The 20,838-nt window shown below is 29.6% G+C and overlaps 1 protein-coding gene across 4 annotated transcripts in view; it reads right to left on the bottom strand.

The window, feature by feature from the left end:
• Nucleotides 1-20,838, bottom strand: part of LOC115891809 (guanine nucleotide-binding protein G(q) subunit alpha) — a 41,785-nt gene that overhangs the window by 7,903 nt on the left and 13,044 nt on the right. For 3 of the 4 annotated variants that reach the window (XM_030912376.1, XM_030912375.1, XM_030912373.1), the window contains 3 exons: nucleotides 14,864-14,992; nucleotides 4,801-4,930; nucleotides 653-806 (listed from right to left, as the gene is read on the bottom strand). In XM_030912376.1, the coding sequence (XP_030768236.1) occupies nucleotides 653-806; nucleotides 4,801-4,930; nucleotides 14,864-14,992 (413 nt within the window). The remainder of the gene's footprint in view (nucleotides 1-652; nucleotides 807-4,800; nucleotides 4,931-14,863; nucleotides 14,993-20,838) is intronic. The other variant, XM_030912374.1, reaches the window with a different exon arrangement.

Genomic DNA, 20,838 nt, shown 5'->3' with positions numbered 1-20,838 from the left:
AAAAAAAAAACGTCATCGCAGGGACCTCTGAAATCATAATCTATAATAATTTGAGTTGGACAGATTCCTGTATGTTATTTATCACAAACTGGCATAAAAACTTGTTAATAAATAACCTATAGAAACCACCCTGACAGAAATTAACAGCGACTGTCATTTCAAAGGCTACCGTGACACTGTTTTTTTTTCGGTAATACGGTGCTAGCAAATATATACTTTTTTTCTACTAATACAAGAACGCTTAGATAATTTTAGCGGCTTCATCAATGATTTTCTTAACCTGTAGCTGTGGTAAAGTGAGAGTAACACTGTCTCTCTGGATCAGGATTCTCTCGCAAATACACTTTCAAAATGTACTCTCTCGCAGTTATATGGTCGTGTTTGGGACCTTTTTTGCATTAAATAATTAAGTATTATTTAAAACAATCGATAATAAAGTTAAAAAAATATAAATATCAAGTAGGTATGGTAAATATGAGACACACTTTTCTGCATACCGACTTTTATAGAGGTATTTTTGTTACCACCAAATGACTTTTACAGAATAAATACTTTTGTAACTAAAAAAAAAGTAAAAGTTTTGAAAAATGTCCCATTTTTACACCACTTGACCCTAAAAACATCTTATTTTCTTAATGTGACTTATATTTACCTTCGTATTCAGGAAAATAGTCGACGAGATGTGAATACATGATTTTTTCTTCTAGCAAGTCCTTCTTGTTCAGAAACAAAATGACCGAAGAGTGTTGAAACCATGGATAGGTAATAATTGTTTTAAAAAGAGCCTTTGATTCCTCCATACGATTCTAAAACAGAAGAAAATATTATAATGACCCTAAAAAACATCGTTTGAGTTCTCCTATTTATTATTTTAAATTTGGACTGTTTCTCACAATGACTAAAGAATACAAGGACAAGTAACATCCATACTAAGGGCTGGTAAAGGTTAGTTTTTGGTCAAGATTTCCGTATGTAAGAAGAGTACAATGCGTTTATAATGTACTGAACAAAGAGAGAACAGTAAAAAAAAACGTTGCCAAAAGTATGAAATAAACCGAGAAACCGTGCACATTGCTAAGAAACGTACCGATTCTGAACCGTCCTAGAATTGTGATGCGTATGCGCAGAAGGAAATATGAAGACATTATTTCATTTGCGCATGCGCTGGAGAGTTCTAGGACGATTCAGAATCGATAATAACAGGAAAACGAACAGACCTATAGCAGATTCGTCGCGGTCGAATCAGTACTTAAAATTCTAGGGAATGCTTTCAGCTTTAAGATTTAATTACGTCTCGTGATACTTTATTTTGTTTGTTCACTAACGAGTCGTAATTTTCCCTATAGCTTGTACATTTTTAAGTGCAAATTAGAAACACTTGCACTTTTAATAAAAATAAGTGGAATTTAGTTGGTGTTCGACAGTGGTCGCGCTATTAGAACTTTGAATTCAAAAATCGATATCTCGAAATTCATTAGAAATACTTGATTGTAGCTTTTTTTCAAAAACTTTCTTAATATTTCTGCTATATTTTCTTCGCAGACGGTATGTGAAAATCTTTACAAATAAGAAAGTTACACGATTACTGAAAACTGCTATGCACTAAATGTAAAATGCACGGGTTTTTTAAAATTTTTGAATGAGAAGAAACCAAGCCTATCGAATTTTTCTCATTAAAACATCTTGTAAAAGATCCGAACTTCAAAATAGAAAAGTTTCAATATCTAAAATGGTTTTTGAGTTATCGCGAGTATTTTGTGCTAAAAAGCTGAGTTTTAAAATTATCGCGATTACTGACGTTTTCTCGTTATAAAAAAATAGAACAGTGCCTTCTATTAAAAGATCAGCCTACGGGCGAAATTTATGACGTCACGCTAGTTAGATATAACGGATTAATAAATATGTTGTAGAATACATGGAAAACATAATTATTCCTCAGATTTTTGGTTTGTATTTTAAAAATTATATAGTTTAAATGAAATATACATAATATACAGTTAATAACTACAACATATATACCTATTTATAGTAATAAATACTTTGGCAAATAAACTATGAACCATACAAATGCAGCAAATGTTTTACAATGTACAAATAATGTATAGGTACATAAGATAATGGGTAAAATGTAAATATATTTCAAATTTTGGGGTTTGAAAATCGATCTAATTTAACAAAAACATTTAATATCTACTAATAGTGATGTATTATTATTTGCATTCACAAAATTTATATAGATATTTTGCAAGTATCAATGTTCGAAAAATTATATTTACAAATAATACAATATTATCTAAAAAAGGCGTCAGCGATGGCTATGAAATGAAGATCGCTTGCATTTTATATGTTAAATTATTCTAAAATTTTTGATTTTCTTGGGATTTTTTCAGTTCGCTGATTAAAAAACGCTGATTAAGTTTTCATTATTTTTATTTGGTTTAAAAAAACGTTTCGGCTAACTATAGCCTTCACAGTGTTGTGTCATATGAGAAAAATAGTGTCGAATATAATCCAAAAATTACATATACAATATAATTCACACCTCATAATGTTTACTGCAATTAATAAACTAATATAAACTTATCAAAAAATGACCACATATTTTCTAAAATTATTATTCTTAACACTAAAATTATCTACATTGACTATGGAGTACGCAGTAAACATTATGTGCGTGGTGTGAATATTTTATATGTAATTTTTTGGATTATATTCGACACTATTTTTTTCATATGACACAACACTGATGAAGGCTATAATGTTAGCCGAAAGGTTTTTTTTTAAACCAAATAAAAATAATGAAAAACCAAATAAAAACTTAATCAGCGTTTTTCCCGAACCTAAATCCCAAGAAAATCAAAAAATTTAGAATATTCTTTCAAGAATATCAAATTTTCCAAGATTGTAAAATTCTAGTTAATTATTTTATGTGTACAGTTATTTAGGGAATGTCATCGATGTTCATTTCCAAGCCAACTAAACGCCGATTTCTTTCGATGATACGGTATAATTCTTACGTAAAATGTAAATAACATTAGACCAATTAAAACAAAGAAATATGAATTTCTTAGTATTTTTAGTAACACCTTTATTCTTAAAACTTAATTTTGTATTATGCAAATATACCAATTTTATTGTTATTTTATTCATATTGTATTCAGCCATCACTTAAATATTTGATATTAATTTGGTATTATAAATAATCAACACTATTCATTAAAAATTACTGAACAAATATATGTTATGCTTGACATACATTATATATTATCAAACAAAAACACATTCTTCTTTTAAACTGTATCAGTCTTGTCTTTACAAAAATCTTTTTTAAAATTTGAACTCAAAATAATAATCTTTTTCATGATCTCTAATACACATATTCTTTATTTTTCCCTAGATCATAATACCTACTTACGTGTTTGAATCTATCAAAGCTGAACCAGCAACACTTGGAGTGGAGATTCCACAATATGAATAAAATAAACATAATTGTCCAGTTTTCATTAATACCATCATGGGAGAATATTATTTTTAAATTTATTAAAGATATTTTCAATAAAATTCTCTTGATTTATAACTCGTACCCACTTTTCTTGCTCTTCCGGACACTTTAGGCTGCCTAGTATAATAACTATCCTTAGTAACTATCCTTTCCACCAGGAACACAACAAAGATGAGGCATAGCACCAAAAACACACTCCACTTAAGCTTTATTGATGAATTGTTTATGGGCACTTTTAGGTTAAATCACTTACACAACGTGTAATTTTTAAAATTTCTATTTTTTTATGCGAAACCGAGAGTGACCATATATCTGGTAGTAGTTTATGTGACTTCAACACCAAAATAATTAGTTTTTTGCACTACAATAATAAATAATGCCAAAAATCAAAGAGTTAAAATCAAAAATCAACCGACAAAATATGAAACGGAATCTAACCCAATATCTAAGTATGTACAGCTGATGAAGTAAACAAAAGTCCGCCCGTAGGCTGATCTTTTAATAGAAGGCACTGAATAGACACCCTAACGATATCCTTATAATTCCAATTCAGATGCTCAGAAACATATCTAATGGTTTTATCTAGTTATCTTTTCGAAAAAAAAGGCTTTTAAAAACAAGCCGTTTACGATCGTGATTTTACTTTACTCACAGCACACCGTCGCATTTCTCTCACTCCGACTTAATAAGATCCCTATGCGATTTACTTCCACACATGTAAATACGGACCCAAAAGTATGAGTTTTTCTGATATTATATGTACTTGATTTGTATAATGTGTCGATACTAGTGTTGTACCTTATGTTAACATTTTAATACGTTTTTTTGCAATTAATTAGAATAATACCACCTATATATGCAGCATACCCTACAGGCGTAGTCAAAACATTTATCGAAAATATAAATATCTCTTCAAGCAGCTAAGTTGAAAAAAAAAAAATGTGCCACGGCATTGTTTGGAAGTATGGTAACAATTTGGTCTCTGGTGTTATTGGTCCTTGTATTCTTTAGTCATGTGTGGTTAATTCTTTTGATTTTTTACTCAATGGTTACATAAAAGCCAATCTTTAATTGAGTTTTTAATATTTCTATAATTAGTGTTCATTTTTGAAAAGTTTTATGGCAATTTTAGTAAATGATAATCGCCAAAATTATCATCGATTGTTATTCCCCAGCCGTCTTTGACGCCGTTTTTTTTTATCATAAGGCACTTCGAAGCAATGTATTTATAATATCAGCATACCCAATACAAGAATAGAAATTGATCAAATAAAACATACGGGGTGAACGATTCTTACCTCATTTTCAGATTCAAACAAAATCTGATCGTATTCACTTAAAGCTACTAAAAAGATTATGGAAGTGACGTTTTCGAAACAGTGAATCCATTTCCTTCGTTCCGACCTCTGTCCACCTACGTCTACCATCCTAAAAAACGAGTTAAAACCACATTAAAACACATAGATAATCGCTAAATACTAGGCACTATACTTTAACCTAATGATAATGGATACGTTGAATGCTTAAATACAAAAAAAAATTGGACAATAAACCTACTTTTTTTAAATTTTTACTTGGGTCACTTGGGTCACCCTGTATATGAGAGCCATTTTTTTTCAAAAAGCTTTAAGCAGCCAACGTGTTTATAACTGAGTGAAAAAACGACTAGATACATGCATACTTTAATGTACTTCAAGCAGGATGATCGAGAGTAAAAAAAGACGTCACAGTAGGCATAGAAATAACATTTTAGTTTGAGCTTATCTACGTCTAATAAAAGTTAAAGTCAGTACATAATTTTTAAAGCACTTGTTTTTTGCTCGGAGTTTTACATCTTTAAGTTTTAACATATAAGAGGAAAAACTTTTTTATTACAGATTTTTTAAGGAAAATGCATTCTACAAAAAAGATTTCGCTTGTTTTAAATTGGTTAATCCCGTATATACCTTCCCAAATTACCACACCGCTTCGGAGAAAACTAAAAGAACATGAAAATATAGTTTATTTTTTTCCCAAAAATCAAAACGCGCATCTATGGTAATATCATTTTTAGGTTTTCAGTCTTTGACAGATGGTTGTTATTATTAATTTTTATTAAGGTCATACATTTTCTGTTTTAATATGTTAAAGCACAAAATTAAATAAAATATAATAAAATAATGCAAGAATAGAAAACCAACAAAATATATGACATTAATGGAAATTAATAACCATCTATCAAAGAATGAAAACGAAATTATATTACCATAAAACGCCTTTTCATTTTTGGGACTTCTAAACGGGATTAATAATTTTAGAACAAGCAATCACTTTTATGAATTATTATTTATTATTTTATGTATTTTTCTCAAAAAAATAACAATAAAAAGGATTTTCCTCTTGCAAAGACAATCCGGGCACGTACTGTATAATAATAACTTCAGTTAATTCAGGATTAGCTGTCATTTTCACGAAATTCAGAAACAGGCATAGTAAAGCTCGAATAAAAATGTTATTCATAGGCATACTGTACCGTTTTTTAAATATGGTAGTTTGTTAAAGTGTAAATGTGTGATTTCTGAATGTACTTCTTGATTAAAATATATTTCTGATTATAAGAATATATTTTCTATATCGATATTAATACAAGAATAATTAAATTATTAATTAAAATATTGTATAAACCACCAAAAAAATATCAACAGTGCAAATGCATTATTAAATTTTATCAAGTTGTCATTAAAATTACAAAAATATGTTTAATACATCGAAAACAAGACTAATACTTTTTTAAAACATGTAAGAGTGTTTTTGTGTGTTACACATGTTAGGTGCTAAAATCTAAAGTCTCAACTACATCTAAAACTAAATAAATAAAAAGAAACAACATAAAATTACCTTTAAAATAATAATTTTCTTCACTAACAGACAAATTAAAAAAAAAGATAACATACTAAATAACATAAATATAAAAATGCCCAAATAAAGCGTAAAGCCAGAAGCATGAAGCTTGGTTACATCGGTGCGTAAGTGTGATCTTACAAGCATTTTATTTAAATGCCTTTGTTTGAAATGCCGAACAACTGTTTTTTTCCCGCTAATTTTTGTGGATTCATATAAAAATAGGTTAATAATACGATTTAAAAATTGTAGGGCTTCAATTCGATGTTTTTAAAATGTTCCGTGTGGTATTGAGACTATTTATCACAATTATCAATTTAGTTTTACTAAAATAAAACTGAATTCGATTTACTGTATGATTAACTTCTACTGTTGACTGAAACTAACTTCTTACTATAAAGTACTGTATGATTAACTTCGCGGTTGATAGTTGCATTTGCAATGTTGATAATTCTGTTCCTAGAAAGATAAAAGGTATATTTTAAATCAATATAAATTATATTTTAAATATATTACCAAGAAACAGTGTAATTATACAGGGTCGTTAAGTTTTTGTATAAAGATTTTACAGTCCAAAAAAATATATCAATATAGCGTTTATCTCATCAAGGAGATAAAAATCGACAAAATATCAAGGGCAACTTTTAATCGGCATTAAACGGTGTACACAATTTTGCTAACAAGAGAAAAAACAGTGGCGCAATGTTTTTTTTTTAGAAAAATATATAGATAACCCATATGCACGTACTTGGTGAATATGCCGACACTTTTTCCCTCAAATTTTCATTCAAATCGCTAAAAGCACTTTGATGAAAATTATAATAAATCGAAAAAGAGACCAAAAACAATTGAATGCGTCAATAAATCCTAATTTATGTCATATACCTACTAACATACAAATCTGTTTTTTTATCTGAAAAAATAAAAAAAGTTATGGGGTTGAGCCACTTTTGAGACGACCCGGTATATTAAAAAATATTGTTTCATAATGTAATATCATTTTAAAATTCTTGTATGTTATTTTAGATTCTGAAGATAATTTTAGAATAAACCGGAATATATTTTTAATAAAAACATTATTAATTATTAACAGAGTTATAATTATGATTTTGTTACAATGTAAGTAAGTAAATAATGTAATGTAAGAGAAAAAATTCAGATTTTACATTTTACTAAAATATTATCTAAATAAGCGCCTTTCTACTACAACGCCACTGACTGCCAATGGGTAAATTGAGAGTTGCCTACCGGTCAAAAGTCGTTTCAAGACTTAAATGGATTATTTAAGTCAAATTTCTTGCAATTTTGGCACTGGCGAACCATATTTTATAGTTTTTGAACAGAAAAAGTCAATAAAATAAACACTTAAGGACTACAAGCTAAGAAAATGCGTTAATACCGCCGGGGAGATAGCGGCAACAAAGCTTTACCGCACACGTGCGACACGTACTACAAGGTAATAAATGAATGAATAGGCTCCCTCGCCTCTAATCGGTGTTGTCATATTGTAAAGAACTTATCCTTATTAAACAGTATCCGACTTATAATTTAGTAGTATAAGAACTATTTAATACATCTATGGAATATTAAAACCTACTTTATTAAACTGTAGTATTAATATCTCAATATATGTGTATAACAAGAAAAAAAAAATATTGATAATATTAAAGACGTGACAACATAGGCTGGATGAGGAAGGCTCGGTCGACTGTACCCAGAAGTAAACATGTGTACAAAAAAGGTTGTTTGTCCGCGTTGAGATGTAAATAGTGTAGTCTATATTTTATTTTAAGTCTATGGTCCTAACGCTTTAACCACGCGGCCACCGAGGACTTGAAAGATTCTAGTAAAATTCTTACTTAAAAGATAATGTTTAGTGAAAGTACTTTTTTATTTATAAACATTTATTTAATAATGTTTTTAGTATTTGTTCTTACAGCGGCAACATAGATACATTATCTGTAAAAATTTCAACTGTCTAGCTATAACTGTTCATATGATAGACCTTTATGACAGACGGACGGACGGGCAGGGAACTTTTATTAATAGGGTTCCCGTTTTTACCCTTTGGGTACGGAACCCTAAAAATGAGTCATGACTGAAAAATACGATTTGTGCATCTTTGAACCGGCCCAGGAAAAGCCTTTTCCTAAAAATGTCTAATACTTTTGATAACCACTGTAAAAATCTTTCTACAACACTAAACCACCCTGTATAAAAAAAATAATTATCATGTACGTATAGTGTAATAAATAAAACACACAATATATGATTTCAACTTGTCATAATTGTCTGAACTTAAATAGTCAATTTGATTTTGACAGCAGAAAATGTCATCCTAATATGTATAACAATTTTGACAATTCTAGTAAAAATTGGGAAATATTATGTTGAAATCATGGGATGTTATTGGATATATTTGAGATTGTAGCTTCAAATGAATGCGATGAATGTTTAAAGCAAAATACCAAAAACTATAAACAAATAAAAATATGAAATTAATTGGTTTTTACTTTTACAATCCCTAGAGTACAAAGTGTACCTAGTAGATTAATTTAAAAATAAATATTTTTACCGTGTCAGTTACTTACTTAAATGTTATTAAATAAAATCTCTAATAAAACAAACCTATCAATCCCATTAAAATAATTGATACCGATATACAGACCAAACAACAATGATTGAAATAGATGGCAATATTGCGTTAGAGGATTTTATGATTAGTGGTCATCACGGTTTGTCATCGTCATAACTATTAAAATATTTATCTTGTTCAAATGATGGTTTCTGTCCATTGGTTTTTGCAGCGTATGCCAAAATAGCTCGCAAATTGCAGAATTTTTTCCTACTTCACATTTATCGTTATATTTTGGACAATTCACAAAATATCTTTATAAATTATAGCATATGTGTTATTCTGATGTATAAGCTATATTATTGTAAAGTTTCATTAAAATCCATTCAGTACTTCCTGCGGGAAAGAGTAACAATAATTCTATTAGGTTTATTGAAGAGCACTAAAACCCACATTCAAAAGAATAACTTTAGATATTTTTGATTAGCTCGTTTACGAGTTATCGCCAATTTCTTTTTAAATATTTCTCCTTTCTTATGGCCCTGTATTTACTTATGAGCACCAGTCAAGGTAAAAGATAACTGTCAAATGAAGTTGTCATTTCAGAAATTTACCTATTTAGTGCTTTATTATTATTGAAAACTCATTCCTACATCGGAAATCTTAAAGATGTATTTTAATTAAATCTTAAAGAAGTATTTAATATGAATTAAAGTAAAGTAAAGTAATCAATTACAAGGTTAATTATAGTATTATTACAATATTCAATAATATCCAAAAAAATCCTTTATGGGTTTTTCGCCACTGCACTGCAAGAAAAATCTACAAAATAAAATAGTTATTTTTGGTAAACACTTCTTCTCCTTTAATTTTTTTTTCTTGATTCTTTATATTTTCTTTTGCTTCCGACGACGGAAAGAGAAAACTTTCCGAAACGTTAAGCATTTTTTTTCTTTGTTAGGCAAATTTTTATAACTGTAAACACAACTTCTGACAGCAGCGTCCGTTTAGGTTTAACGCAGAAGTGTTTACCAAAAATAACTATTTTATTTTCTAGAGTTTTCTTGCAGTGCAGTGGCGAAAAACCCATAAAGGATTTTTTTGCATAGATGAATCCGCCACATAGGTATAGACATTTTTTAATATTCAATAACTTATTAATTTAGGTACTATTAAATTGTTAGAACTTTAGGATTTAGGAAGATGTCCAAATATTCCTTCATCGACTGCTAGACAATAACCAAGGCGATCATAAAATTCTCTTCTTACATTCGCTAGTTGGTAAACTGAAATTCTATTGCATTCGGCAGAAATAACATTTTTTAACTCGTCTAGATTTGGGTATTTTTTATCCTTGTATATCCTGTTTTTTAAATGGCCAAAGAGACAGAAATCATTTGGCGAAATATCAGGAGACCTTGCTGGCCAATTTACTGTATGATTTAGGCCAATATAACGTTACCGTTAAAACTATTGACTGAATATTCCCGAACAGCCAGGGTACTATGTGCCGGGCAGCCATCCATTTGGTACCAAACTTCCTGATTTTCCCTAGCGGCATCATGTAAAGCAGGTAAAATATGATATTCGAGTAGTTCCAAATAATATTCTGCATTTAAATTTCGCGTAAGAAATAATGGCCCGATAATATTGTGTCCGAACCAATCCCTGCCCAAACATTTACTTTCTGTGGATATTGCGTCCTTGTTTCGACAAACCTGTGTTGGTTTTCTTTGTTCCAATATCGATAATTTTGAACATTGGGTTCATTATTTAAGGTAAACGTGCATTCGTCAGTGAAACATATGTTTTTTAAATTCCCTATCCGTGTTTGCTCTTTCCATCATATCTAAACAAAACGCCTGCCTCCGTATTTCGTACCCATCTCGTAGCTCTTGGTGCTTTTCATATTTGAAGGAATAGTATTTATGTCGTTTCAAAATTCGAAACGCTGTAGTGTGATCTATTCCTATTTCATCCTCAAGTTTCCTTGTGCTGATCTTTCCATCGTTCTCTTCCACGCACAAGAAAACATCCAAGTCGGTATCATTTCTTGCATCTTCTCTTTGTTCCTGCCTTGCTTCACATCTGCAGTTATTTATTAGGGTATATTTAGTTTCAAATCTCTGGATATTCCTTGCGATTGTAGATTTTCCAGGTATCGGTCTATTCGGATACAGAGCAGCAAACATGTCCGACACCTTTTGATAACTAGTTCCTTGATAATACCATTTAATCATCAATACTTTTTCTTTGGTAGTGTAATTCATGGCTAATGTTTTCGATGTAGGTATGAGTTTTTAATAATAATAATAAAGCACTAAATCGATACATAATAATATATATAATATTTCTGAAATGACAACTTCATTTGACAGTTATCTTTTACCTTGACTGGTGCTCATAAGTAAATACAGGGCCATAAGAAAGGAGAAAAATTTAAAAAGAAATCGGCGATAACTCGTAAACGGGCTAATCAAAAATATCTAAAGTTATTCTTTTGAATGTGGGTTTTAGTGCTCTTCAATAAACCTAAATAGAATTACTTCTCTAAAATAATTAGGGAAGCCAATAATTGACCCCATTAAAATTTACATGGGATTTCCTATGTCCCGCTCGACGATGCAACACCCGGTATGTATACGGGATTTATTACGAATATGTAAGATAACCTCTATTTTTTAACGCATTTATTCAATAACTATATTAGAAAACCTTCAGAATAAATTCATTTATATCTCATCCCGTTTTGATTAGCATTATTATAGAAAAAAATTAAATATCGTCAAAAAAATTATCATACTCTTCTTAATTTTGGTTTATTATTATAAGTGATACCAATTAAACTTTTAGATACGTAATCGAGGACGCGATTTTTAAATTCATTGTTACCAACCATGAACATATTCGGCGCCAGGCTGACTACCGGTCAAGCTTAATCACGTAACTAAAAGTTAAATTTGAAATTTGCCAACCAAAAAAAAACAAAATCGGAACAGCCAACTGTTTCAATCATTGTCAGAATATTTTCTATAGACCAAAATAAAAATATATTAAATAAAAAAAAATAAAAATAAAAAAGAGAAAAAAAATGCACAACACTGCAAAACAAACTATCAATATCTTTCTAAATATAATGAGATATTAGAAAATGAATATGAAATTCTTAGAGAACGTTCTCCAAGTAATTATAAAAATGAAAATATGATACACACGTAGATAAAAGCAGTCCTAGCAGTACTTTACAGTAATAATTTTTCATAGGTACTACAAAAAAATGTAGTTAATAATTAAAAACCTAAATGTGTGTTACCGAATACTAGTTAAAACCCCAGTCCCAAAATGCCCCACCCACCACGCGGTAGTACTGAACCCAAATACATTTAAAAGATTATACTGCGGCCTTCCCATATAAGCACTGAGAGGATTTATGTTCCAGTATTGAAGGAGAAAAAAATCAAAAAATATCTGTAAGAGTGTCCCAAATAGGTAAAAAATATCAAAGTTGTATTTTTTTAAATGGAACACCCTATATATTATTACATTTTTAGTTTCTACGATTAAAATAAAGGTAAATTTGATTAAGATTTATTATACTTAAACCTTACCGTTTTTGAAATATTTTCAATTTTGTGAAATTGCAGTAAAAATTTTAAGGCTTCATTTCTCCAAGGTATCAAAGTTTTTAATACTAAATATTTACTGAAGTTTATTTACTGATCAGTTATTGTGTTGCAATAATAAAAATAATACTACCTTATACAGAGTGTCTAAAAATTTATTTTAAATAATTATTAGCTTCAAACGGCAATAACTTGTTTAATTTAAATGGAACACCCTGTATATTTTACGAGAATCAGATGCACAATTTAATTGTCTATCAAATTATATTATACCATTTTTACCTATCTCTTTAAGTTTCCGTAGAAAATGCATTTTCTTGTAATTTAGAACTTATTTATCAATATACCTATGGAATACTGACATTTTAGATTATTTTTAAAGATGTACCAAATTTTTAAAGAGTACAGATACTAATATGTCGATATAATTCGTTTATTTCATTAAAAAATAAAAAAAAACTGTTTAAATATTTGTTAAAGAGGTCCAATTAATATGATTCCAGTATTCAAACTACATTAACTGAGTGTTTGCGTTGATTAATAATAATTGCTCCAAATACTAAAATACTGAATTTTGTATGGGCATTAGACAGTGTGATAAAAAGTAACACCTTAAAAATGATATCTCATTTTTTAATAAATGCTTATTTATAACAACAAAGACTTTAATTTGATAACTTATTATTATATTGATTTCTGACTCAAAAATCCACATTTATTTATAATAATTTATTAACGAACACAATTAAGTATGTCATTAATTAGTATATGGGCGGAAATAATGGTGTTATATTTAATTAATGGTATACTCTTTTATAAAGATTTAAATAGTTTTCTTTTTGCATACAAATGGGCTAGTAATATGTACATTTTGTACATTTGTTGCTTTAAAAACAATCTAAAATGTCAATATTCCATGGATATATTGATAAATGAGGTCTAAATTATAAGAAAATGCATTTTCTACGAAAACTTGAAGGGATAGGTAAAAAATGGTATAATACAATTTGATAGACAATTTAATTGTGCATCTGATTCTCCTAAAATATACAGGGCATTTCATTTAAATTAAAGAAGTTATTGCCGTTTGAAGCTAATAATTATTTAAAATAAATTTTTAGACACTCTGTATAAGGTAGTATTATTTTTATTATTGCAACACAATAACTGATCAATAAATAAACTTCATTAAATATTTAGTATTAAAAACATTGATACCCTTGGAGAAATGAAGCTTTAAAATTTTTACTGCAATTTCACAAAATTCAAAATATTTCAAAAACGGTAAGGTTTAAGTATAATAAACATTAATCAAATTTACCTTTATTTTAATCGTAGAAACTAAAAATGTAATTATATACAGGGTGTTCCATTTAAAAAAATACAACTTTGATATTTTTTATTTATTTGGGACACTCTGTATCTTGTAAAAATATTTTTAAATTGTAGCTCTAATAGTCCTTCAACGAACCCGAAACTTACAATTTGTAAAAATCTCATCGTTTAGCTACAATACTCCGTGTCGTATGTGGTGAACAACCCTGTATATTCATCAATTAAAATGTTGGAAGTAATTTCGTGTGAATCCATTAGACCTTTAAGCGGCAAGGATTTATTTTGAGATTTAAAAAGTAATACCTTGTAAGTAATTATATAGGGTGGTCAAAATTAAAACGGATCAAGTCTAGTTTCCTACTATTTTAAGATCATCTTTAATGTTTAATTTAATTTTATACATATATAAAATATTGTTTTTTTCCAGTACCACTTCAAGCATTAAACAGCTATAATATCCTGTTTCTGTCTGGTTTCTGAATATTCTGTTGATTCCTTTCAGAAGTGAACAGGATCAAGTCCATTAAATTTAACGCTGCGCGCGATTTTAACACACGCGATAAAATTTAGAGCTAAAAAAATATATTTTTTTGATAAAATGGACAACAATGAAACAAACTCTGAACCACTTGCACCAAGTGAATCAGATTATCAGTCATCTGAAATGTCTGATTCTATCGATTATGAAACTATAGTTTGATTTATCATTATTTTCACTATTACTACATCAATAAGTTAGGCTATACTTTTCTGACGTTTGAAAAGAAATTTCTCTACTACGCATAAGCGTAACAGTACCAACAACGGTTCTCTGCTATGTTTGGAACGAACCATCTATATCCATCCTTCAATACTGGGACGAGAATTTAACGGTACCCGCGGTATAAACTTTTATATAGGTATACGACTGACCCTTATCAATGTAGTACTGAAAAATGGCGGCCATACCTAAAGATAATGCTGTCGAGATCGAACGGGTACTCTATGATTCCGGTAGTGGGCGCCCTAGCTCGGAGGATGTCCTGCTCGGTGGGCAGGTAGTCGGCCGCCCTTATCCGTTCCAGATCGCTAAGATAACTGTAACCAACACAACAAAGCATGCCACATGCAGCAAAGTCTCTCTGTAGAAGGGGGGAAGGTATGCAGGGTGTCAAAAAAAATTGTGTATCTAATTATGGTGGGCGATTCTACAGATAAAAATAAAACACAACGTTCCTATGAATTATTAGGGTGTCCGTTATTTACCAAGTTGATCATTTCTCTCACGGCGCCCTCTAAATTTTTAGTATTGTCTAAAAAATATAACAGACCATTGTAAACCCTTAATATTCACAATAAACCGTGCCCCAAAGACGATTCATTTCCCATTTAAATTACATGGGAATTTACCACTTTTTGCAAATATTTTTTTTCTCTCGATCTTGTTCTTTCGCAGCCATGATAATCACATATTCTTATAAAGAATTGAACGCTCTACAAAAAAGTCTTTTACAATTTTTCGATAAACCTACTCATTCAAAAATTATTCACGGTTAAAGTTAACCACTCGGTAAATTCCTAAATTCTTCAACTTTCTTGACAAATCATAATACGCCGTAGGCCGCAGGCCTATTTTGATTGCGTTGGTTAGTCTCCGGGGTAAGTTTTTTTTTGTTTGGGGTAAGTTTTTTTGCACGCGAAATACCTTATATATAAGTAGCAATTTTTAACAGAGATGAGATGAACTTACAATTAATTTTAAAAATACATATTTGTATTTTAGATGTTTTAATAATATGAATTAGTTGAACTTAATAATCATATTTAAGTAATGTGGTTAAGTAAATTGTTGTCGAACTCAAATTTTGGGGTGAGAAAATTAAATTGAAAGTTTTACACGTGCCAATTTAAGAAAAAAAGTTAACAATGTTTGTATTTTGTTTATGCTAATTCTCTTACATATAGTTTTTTGCGAAGAAATATTTCATTTATGTTTTAAAGTAAATGCCAGCAAAAGTAAATATTATTTTTAAATAATAATATAAAGTAATAAAAAGTAATATAAATAATTTTGATTTCTAATTTTTTATTTATATTTTCCTTCCATTACACTGCATGCTTAGAAAATTAATAAATATTTATATTTCATGATTTTAAAATTTGTTGTTATTATAACAAATTAGTTCTGTAATTATTATTATTTAATAAACCAACGTTGCCATTTAGAGACTATATTATTTTTAAATAGGATCTAATATAAATACTTTTGACTTCTATTTGTTGTTTATATTTTGCTACTACTTAAAACAAATGTTTATATTATTAAATGATTGTAAATTTTGTTGTTAATAGGTATAACAAATTATTACTGTTATTATTATTTATTAAACCAGTCTTTGCTTAAAAACATTAAAAATCATTTTCCTACATCCAAAATAAAAAGTATTATTGCAGTGTAACAACAGAATATTAATAAAAAAATGCAAAACATATAGAATATTATATTATTTTATACTTAATATTTTATTATTTTTTTTTCATACTATCCCTAACTAACTAATGCTAAAGAATAATATTCTTTGCTAATACCAACTAATACGAATATATGGCAACAGCGCCCTTCATAATATATTTTCTGTGTAAATACTAGCACCTCATTAAAAAAAAATAATGTGTCCTTATCTTTATTTGACTCCGCAAAAATCAAAAGATGCCGGCTTCTTTCATAGCATTGCCACCGACCGCTGTCGGGTTTCTAGGAAAAAAGCTACGTCGCCGGACGACAACTAAAATCCAGTTTATATTTTATTAAAATCGATCCTGACGAATAAATGAATTTGATAAATGAATGAATTTTATAAATGAATGGTTTTTGCTGCCGAATTACTAGAATACAATATTTCAAGGCAGATGACGCATCTATTCGATAATTTTTATTCGAATAGTTTTCGACGAATGTTTTCTTACTAGCTATCGAATTATTCGAATGAATTGCAACTATCGAATGTTTCGATAGTATTCATTCGATAGTTCCCACTACTACAATAAACAGCGTAATAGAGAGATATCGCTAAACCGAATAGCGTACATGGACGTTAATAAGGCCAGGTCTTATTTTCTTTACGTGAGGTGGTATTAACTCTCTTCATTTATAGTTATCGGATCGGAAAGAATTCTGATCGCGTCGCGTCCGCTATTTAAACTTAACCTAACTTTGAATTTAAAACTTTGAAATTGTTTTGTTTACTAGGTATTTTAAAACTAAACGGCTAAAGTGCTTATTTCCAGTGCTTTATTGTTCAACGTCTGCCAGTGGGTTTAGGGCAACAAGCAACAAATTTTCTTAGAAGGGCTAAGTCGTCATCTGCAGTAAACCTAAGACTCTTTATAGGTTCTTTAGTATTGGAAGAGGTGGAATCCATATTTTGAGCCATATTTATTTAATTAAAACTAATCCCAGCTACTTAAATATCAAATTACCTAATAAAACTAAAGTAATAATTCAAAACAATTCAAACATAACTTAAAATAAAAGATCTCGCCGGCCGGCTCGGGTTGTCAAATACCCGCACATGCCCATTTAAGCAATTTTTAAACGTTATCAGAGGTTATTTAGAAAGAACGCTTGGTGTAATTGATCCGCAAATTACATCAGGCGGTAACGTTATTAGCGGGTGTTCCGTTAAAAATTGACTCGCGCATATCGTAACCATGATAAGGTACGCGTAAATACTGGATGGCGCTATTCGGTTTTCCGATATCTCTCTAATAACTGTGCCGGTCAGGCGCTGTGCACAATTTTAGAGGCCATAAGTGGGCGTGCTATGTGTGCAAACTAGTCACCTAACTAGTGCCCGATTCCGAAAATTGGAACCACGAAAAACAATAAAGAAAAAACAAAGATTATAAGCTGTATAATCTGTGATAACAGTAGAATACTAAATGCGCTTGCGTAGAAAAAATCCGTAGGTTAGCAAAAATGCTTGTAAAAATAAATTCAATAGAAAAAAAAAATTGCCGAACTTGAAATTAATTAAGTACTGCAAAAGAATACAAGATCAAAAATAATAAAGTATTAGAATTAACTACCTATCATGCATTAAATTGTTTTCGATGATTCAAAATTGTTTATCATGAAAATTGTTTTTTTTTAAATATTAAATTAAATTTTTCAAAATAATTCATAATTTTGTCAAAAAAGTTGAAAAATTTAGGAATTTACCAAGTGGTTAACTTTAACCGTGAATATCTTTTGAAGGAGTAGGTTTATTGAAAAATTATAAGAGACCTTTTTTGTAGAGCGTTCAGTTCTGTACAAGAATATGGGACTGTCATGGCTGCAAGAGAACAAGATCGGGAGAAAAAAAAAATTATTTGCAAAAAGTGGCAAATTCCCATGTAATTTAAATGGGAAATTAATAGTCTTTGGGGCAAGGTTTATTGTGAATATTAAGGGTAATACAATAGTCTGTTATTTTTTTAAACAATAAACTAAAAATTTAGAGGGCGTCGTGAGAGAAATGATCAACTTGGTAAATAACGGACACCCTAATGAACATATGCCCTAAATTGGTTCCTGAAGAAGGTACAGCACTCAAAAATGCAAATAAAAATATTATATTTTGTTCGTTTTTTACGACTATTGGTAAACCATTTTTCTTCAATTTGGCACTCTTACACACATTTTAATTCCAAAGCGAATGACGATAGTGTAAAATTCCGGAGCCCTAAAACAGTACTTTCCGTTATGGTAGAGAGTACTACTGATGGTCCTTTTTTATCCTTACAGACAGACAGAGTAATTAGATAAGATACAGAGTAATTAATAAGATATAAATAAGCAAAAAATAAATACCCTTTACACCGACTTACGGTTACAGGGAATATTCATTACAGCTCTTTAAAAATATTCAATCATCTTTCCCAAGAGTTGAAATGCATTAACAACAGGATCACTTTTAAAAAAGAAAATAAATTATTAATTGAAATGGTGATTTATATATTTTTTGTAAAACTTTTTACTGATTTTTTTCCGTAAAAAGATGTAATCATAACGTAAGTATGTGGAATAATTGTTTTGATTTGTTTTTGTCAATTTTCTGACGCACATTTCATCTATAATGGCGTCTATTACATACTTTGTATTATAATTGTACAAATATTATTATTATTAATGTAAAGTACCCTCTCAGGACTGTTCCGGAATTTCACACTATCGCCAGTGTAAGAATTACCAAATTTCAAGAAAAACAGTTTACCGTTGTTCTAAAAAATGAACAAAATATTTTTATTTACCCTTTTAAGTAACTTCATCGGGAATCATTTTAGGGTATTTATGTTAAGAGGGACTTTTTGTTTTATTTTTAACTGTAAAGTCGCTTACCGAAGTTTATATTGATATTTAGTTTCTTGACACCCTGTATAAGGACGAAAAGAAAGGGCGGTTATAAGTTTATAAAATTTATCGTTATGCGTTGTTCAATATGGGACAAACCGATGCCCTTGTATAGTATTTCCGAAGTCAAATGGAAGTATTGAGACTCTTAATTCCTTTGTCCGGACGATGCCAACAAAGACAGTGCCGAAATTAAGAGTCCCAATCTATTCCAACTGACTTCAGATAAACTATTCCTACTGTAAATCAGTTAAAATAACCAATAGGAAGAAAGTCAAGTATTTTATTTATATACCGTGTGTTACACCGTCGACCTGAACATAGGAAAATCCGTAAAAAATCTGCCCAAGTAACCTTTACTTTAAGTAGAGACGAGTGCTCCCCAGTATACTTAAACAACACACTAATTCGGCAGTCTTCCTCTAGCAAATACTTAGGTACGCACCTGGATACTAAAACATACCTGGAAAGAACACATGGTAAAGAAACCTAAGCAAATAGATTTGATAATAAAAGACTTATATTGGTTGATAGGAAGAAGATCTAAACTATCGCTAGAGAATAAAAAAAAAAACTTCTTTTATATAAAACTATAATACCAATTTGGACATACAAATCAGAACTCTGGGGATGCGCTAGTAAATCAAATATAGCCTTAATAGAGAAGAGTCAATCCAAAATCCTACAGATGATAACAGACGCACTATGGTATGTTTCCAATCATACTCTACACGACTTAAAAATTCCGTACGTCAAACAAGTCACCCAAACTCTGAGCAAAAAACATTTCAATAGACTAAATGATCACACCAATACCTTACTTCAGCGTCTACTTGAACCAGAGTACCTACAAGAAGACTTAAAACTAAAAGACAAAGGCCAACTGATTTGAAGGAATATTAAGGAAAATTTTGCACTGGAGTAGACCTCATCACATTGACTGGAGCGTCATTGCTCTCAAGTCATCAATTATTCTGATTTCTAATAAATCATAAAGAAAACACAACTGAACAACAAATTCGTATAAATTATTCAAAATGGACAAAAAATTTGCTCAACTTTAAGAGGTTCATTAAAACGTGTCATTCATAATTTTTAAAATTCACATAGCATTTCCTATGTTCAGGTCGACCATGCAACACACGATATAGGCTAATTCCATGGTATTTTTAATAAGAAATTTGATTGATACAAAATGTTTTTGTAGTTTTTAAAAAAATACAAAAACAAACTAATATATTTTTGCCTTTAATCCTTATCAATTTGAAAACATAACATTTCTTCTATTGTAATATTTACATCCATGGAACCAGCATGGTATACAGTGTCTCAAATTGCACTAAACTTATAACAATACATTATATCCTGAGTCAAATTGAATATATTTTTTATCATACCTTTCATGACACGTTTATTTAATGTTAATCATACAAAATGTTGTTAAAATTTAGTTTCAAGCAAACCAAGACACTGTATAAAGAATTTTGTTTGAAGTTGATTCAAGGACTCAGGGATAATACTAACTAATTTTATTACTAAATTATATAAA

Source organism: Sitophilus oryzae, unplaced genomic scaffold (assembly GCF_002938485.1).
Source record: "Sitophilus oryzae breed Bouriz unplaced genomic scaffold, Soryzae_2.0 scaffold_119_pilon_pilon, whole genome shotgun sequence".
Classification (NCBI taxonomy): Eukaryota; Metazoa; Arthropoda; class Insecta; order Coleoptera; family Curculionidae; genus Sitophilus; species Sitophilus oryzae.
Note: the sequence above shows the minus strand (reverse complement) of the source record. Positions and strands in the feature narration are given on the sequence as shown.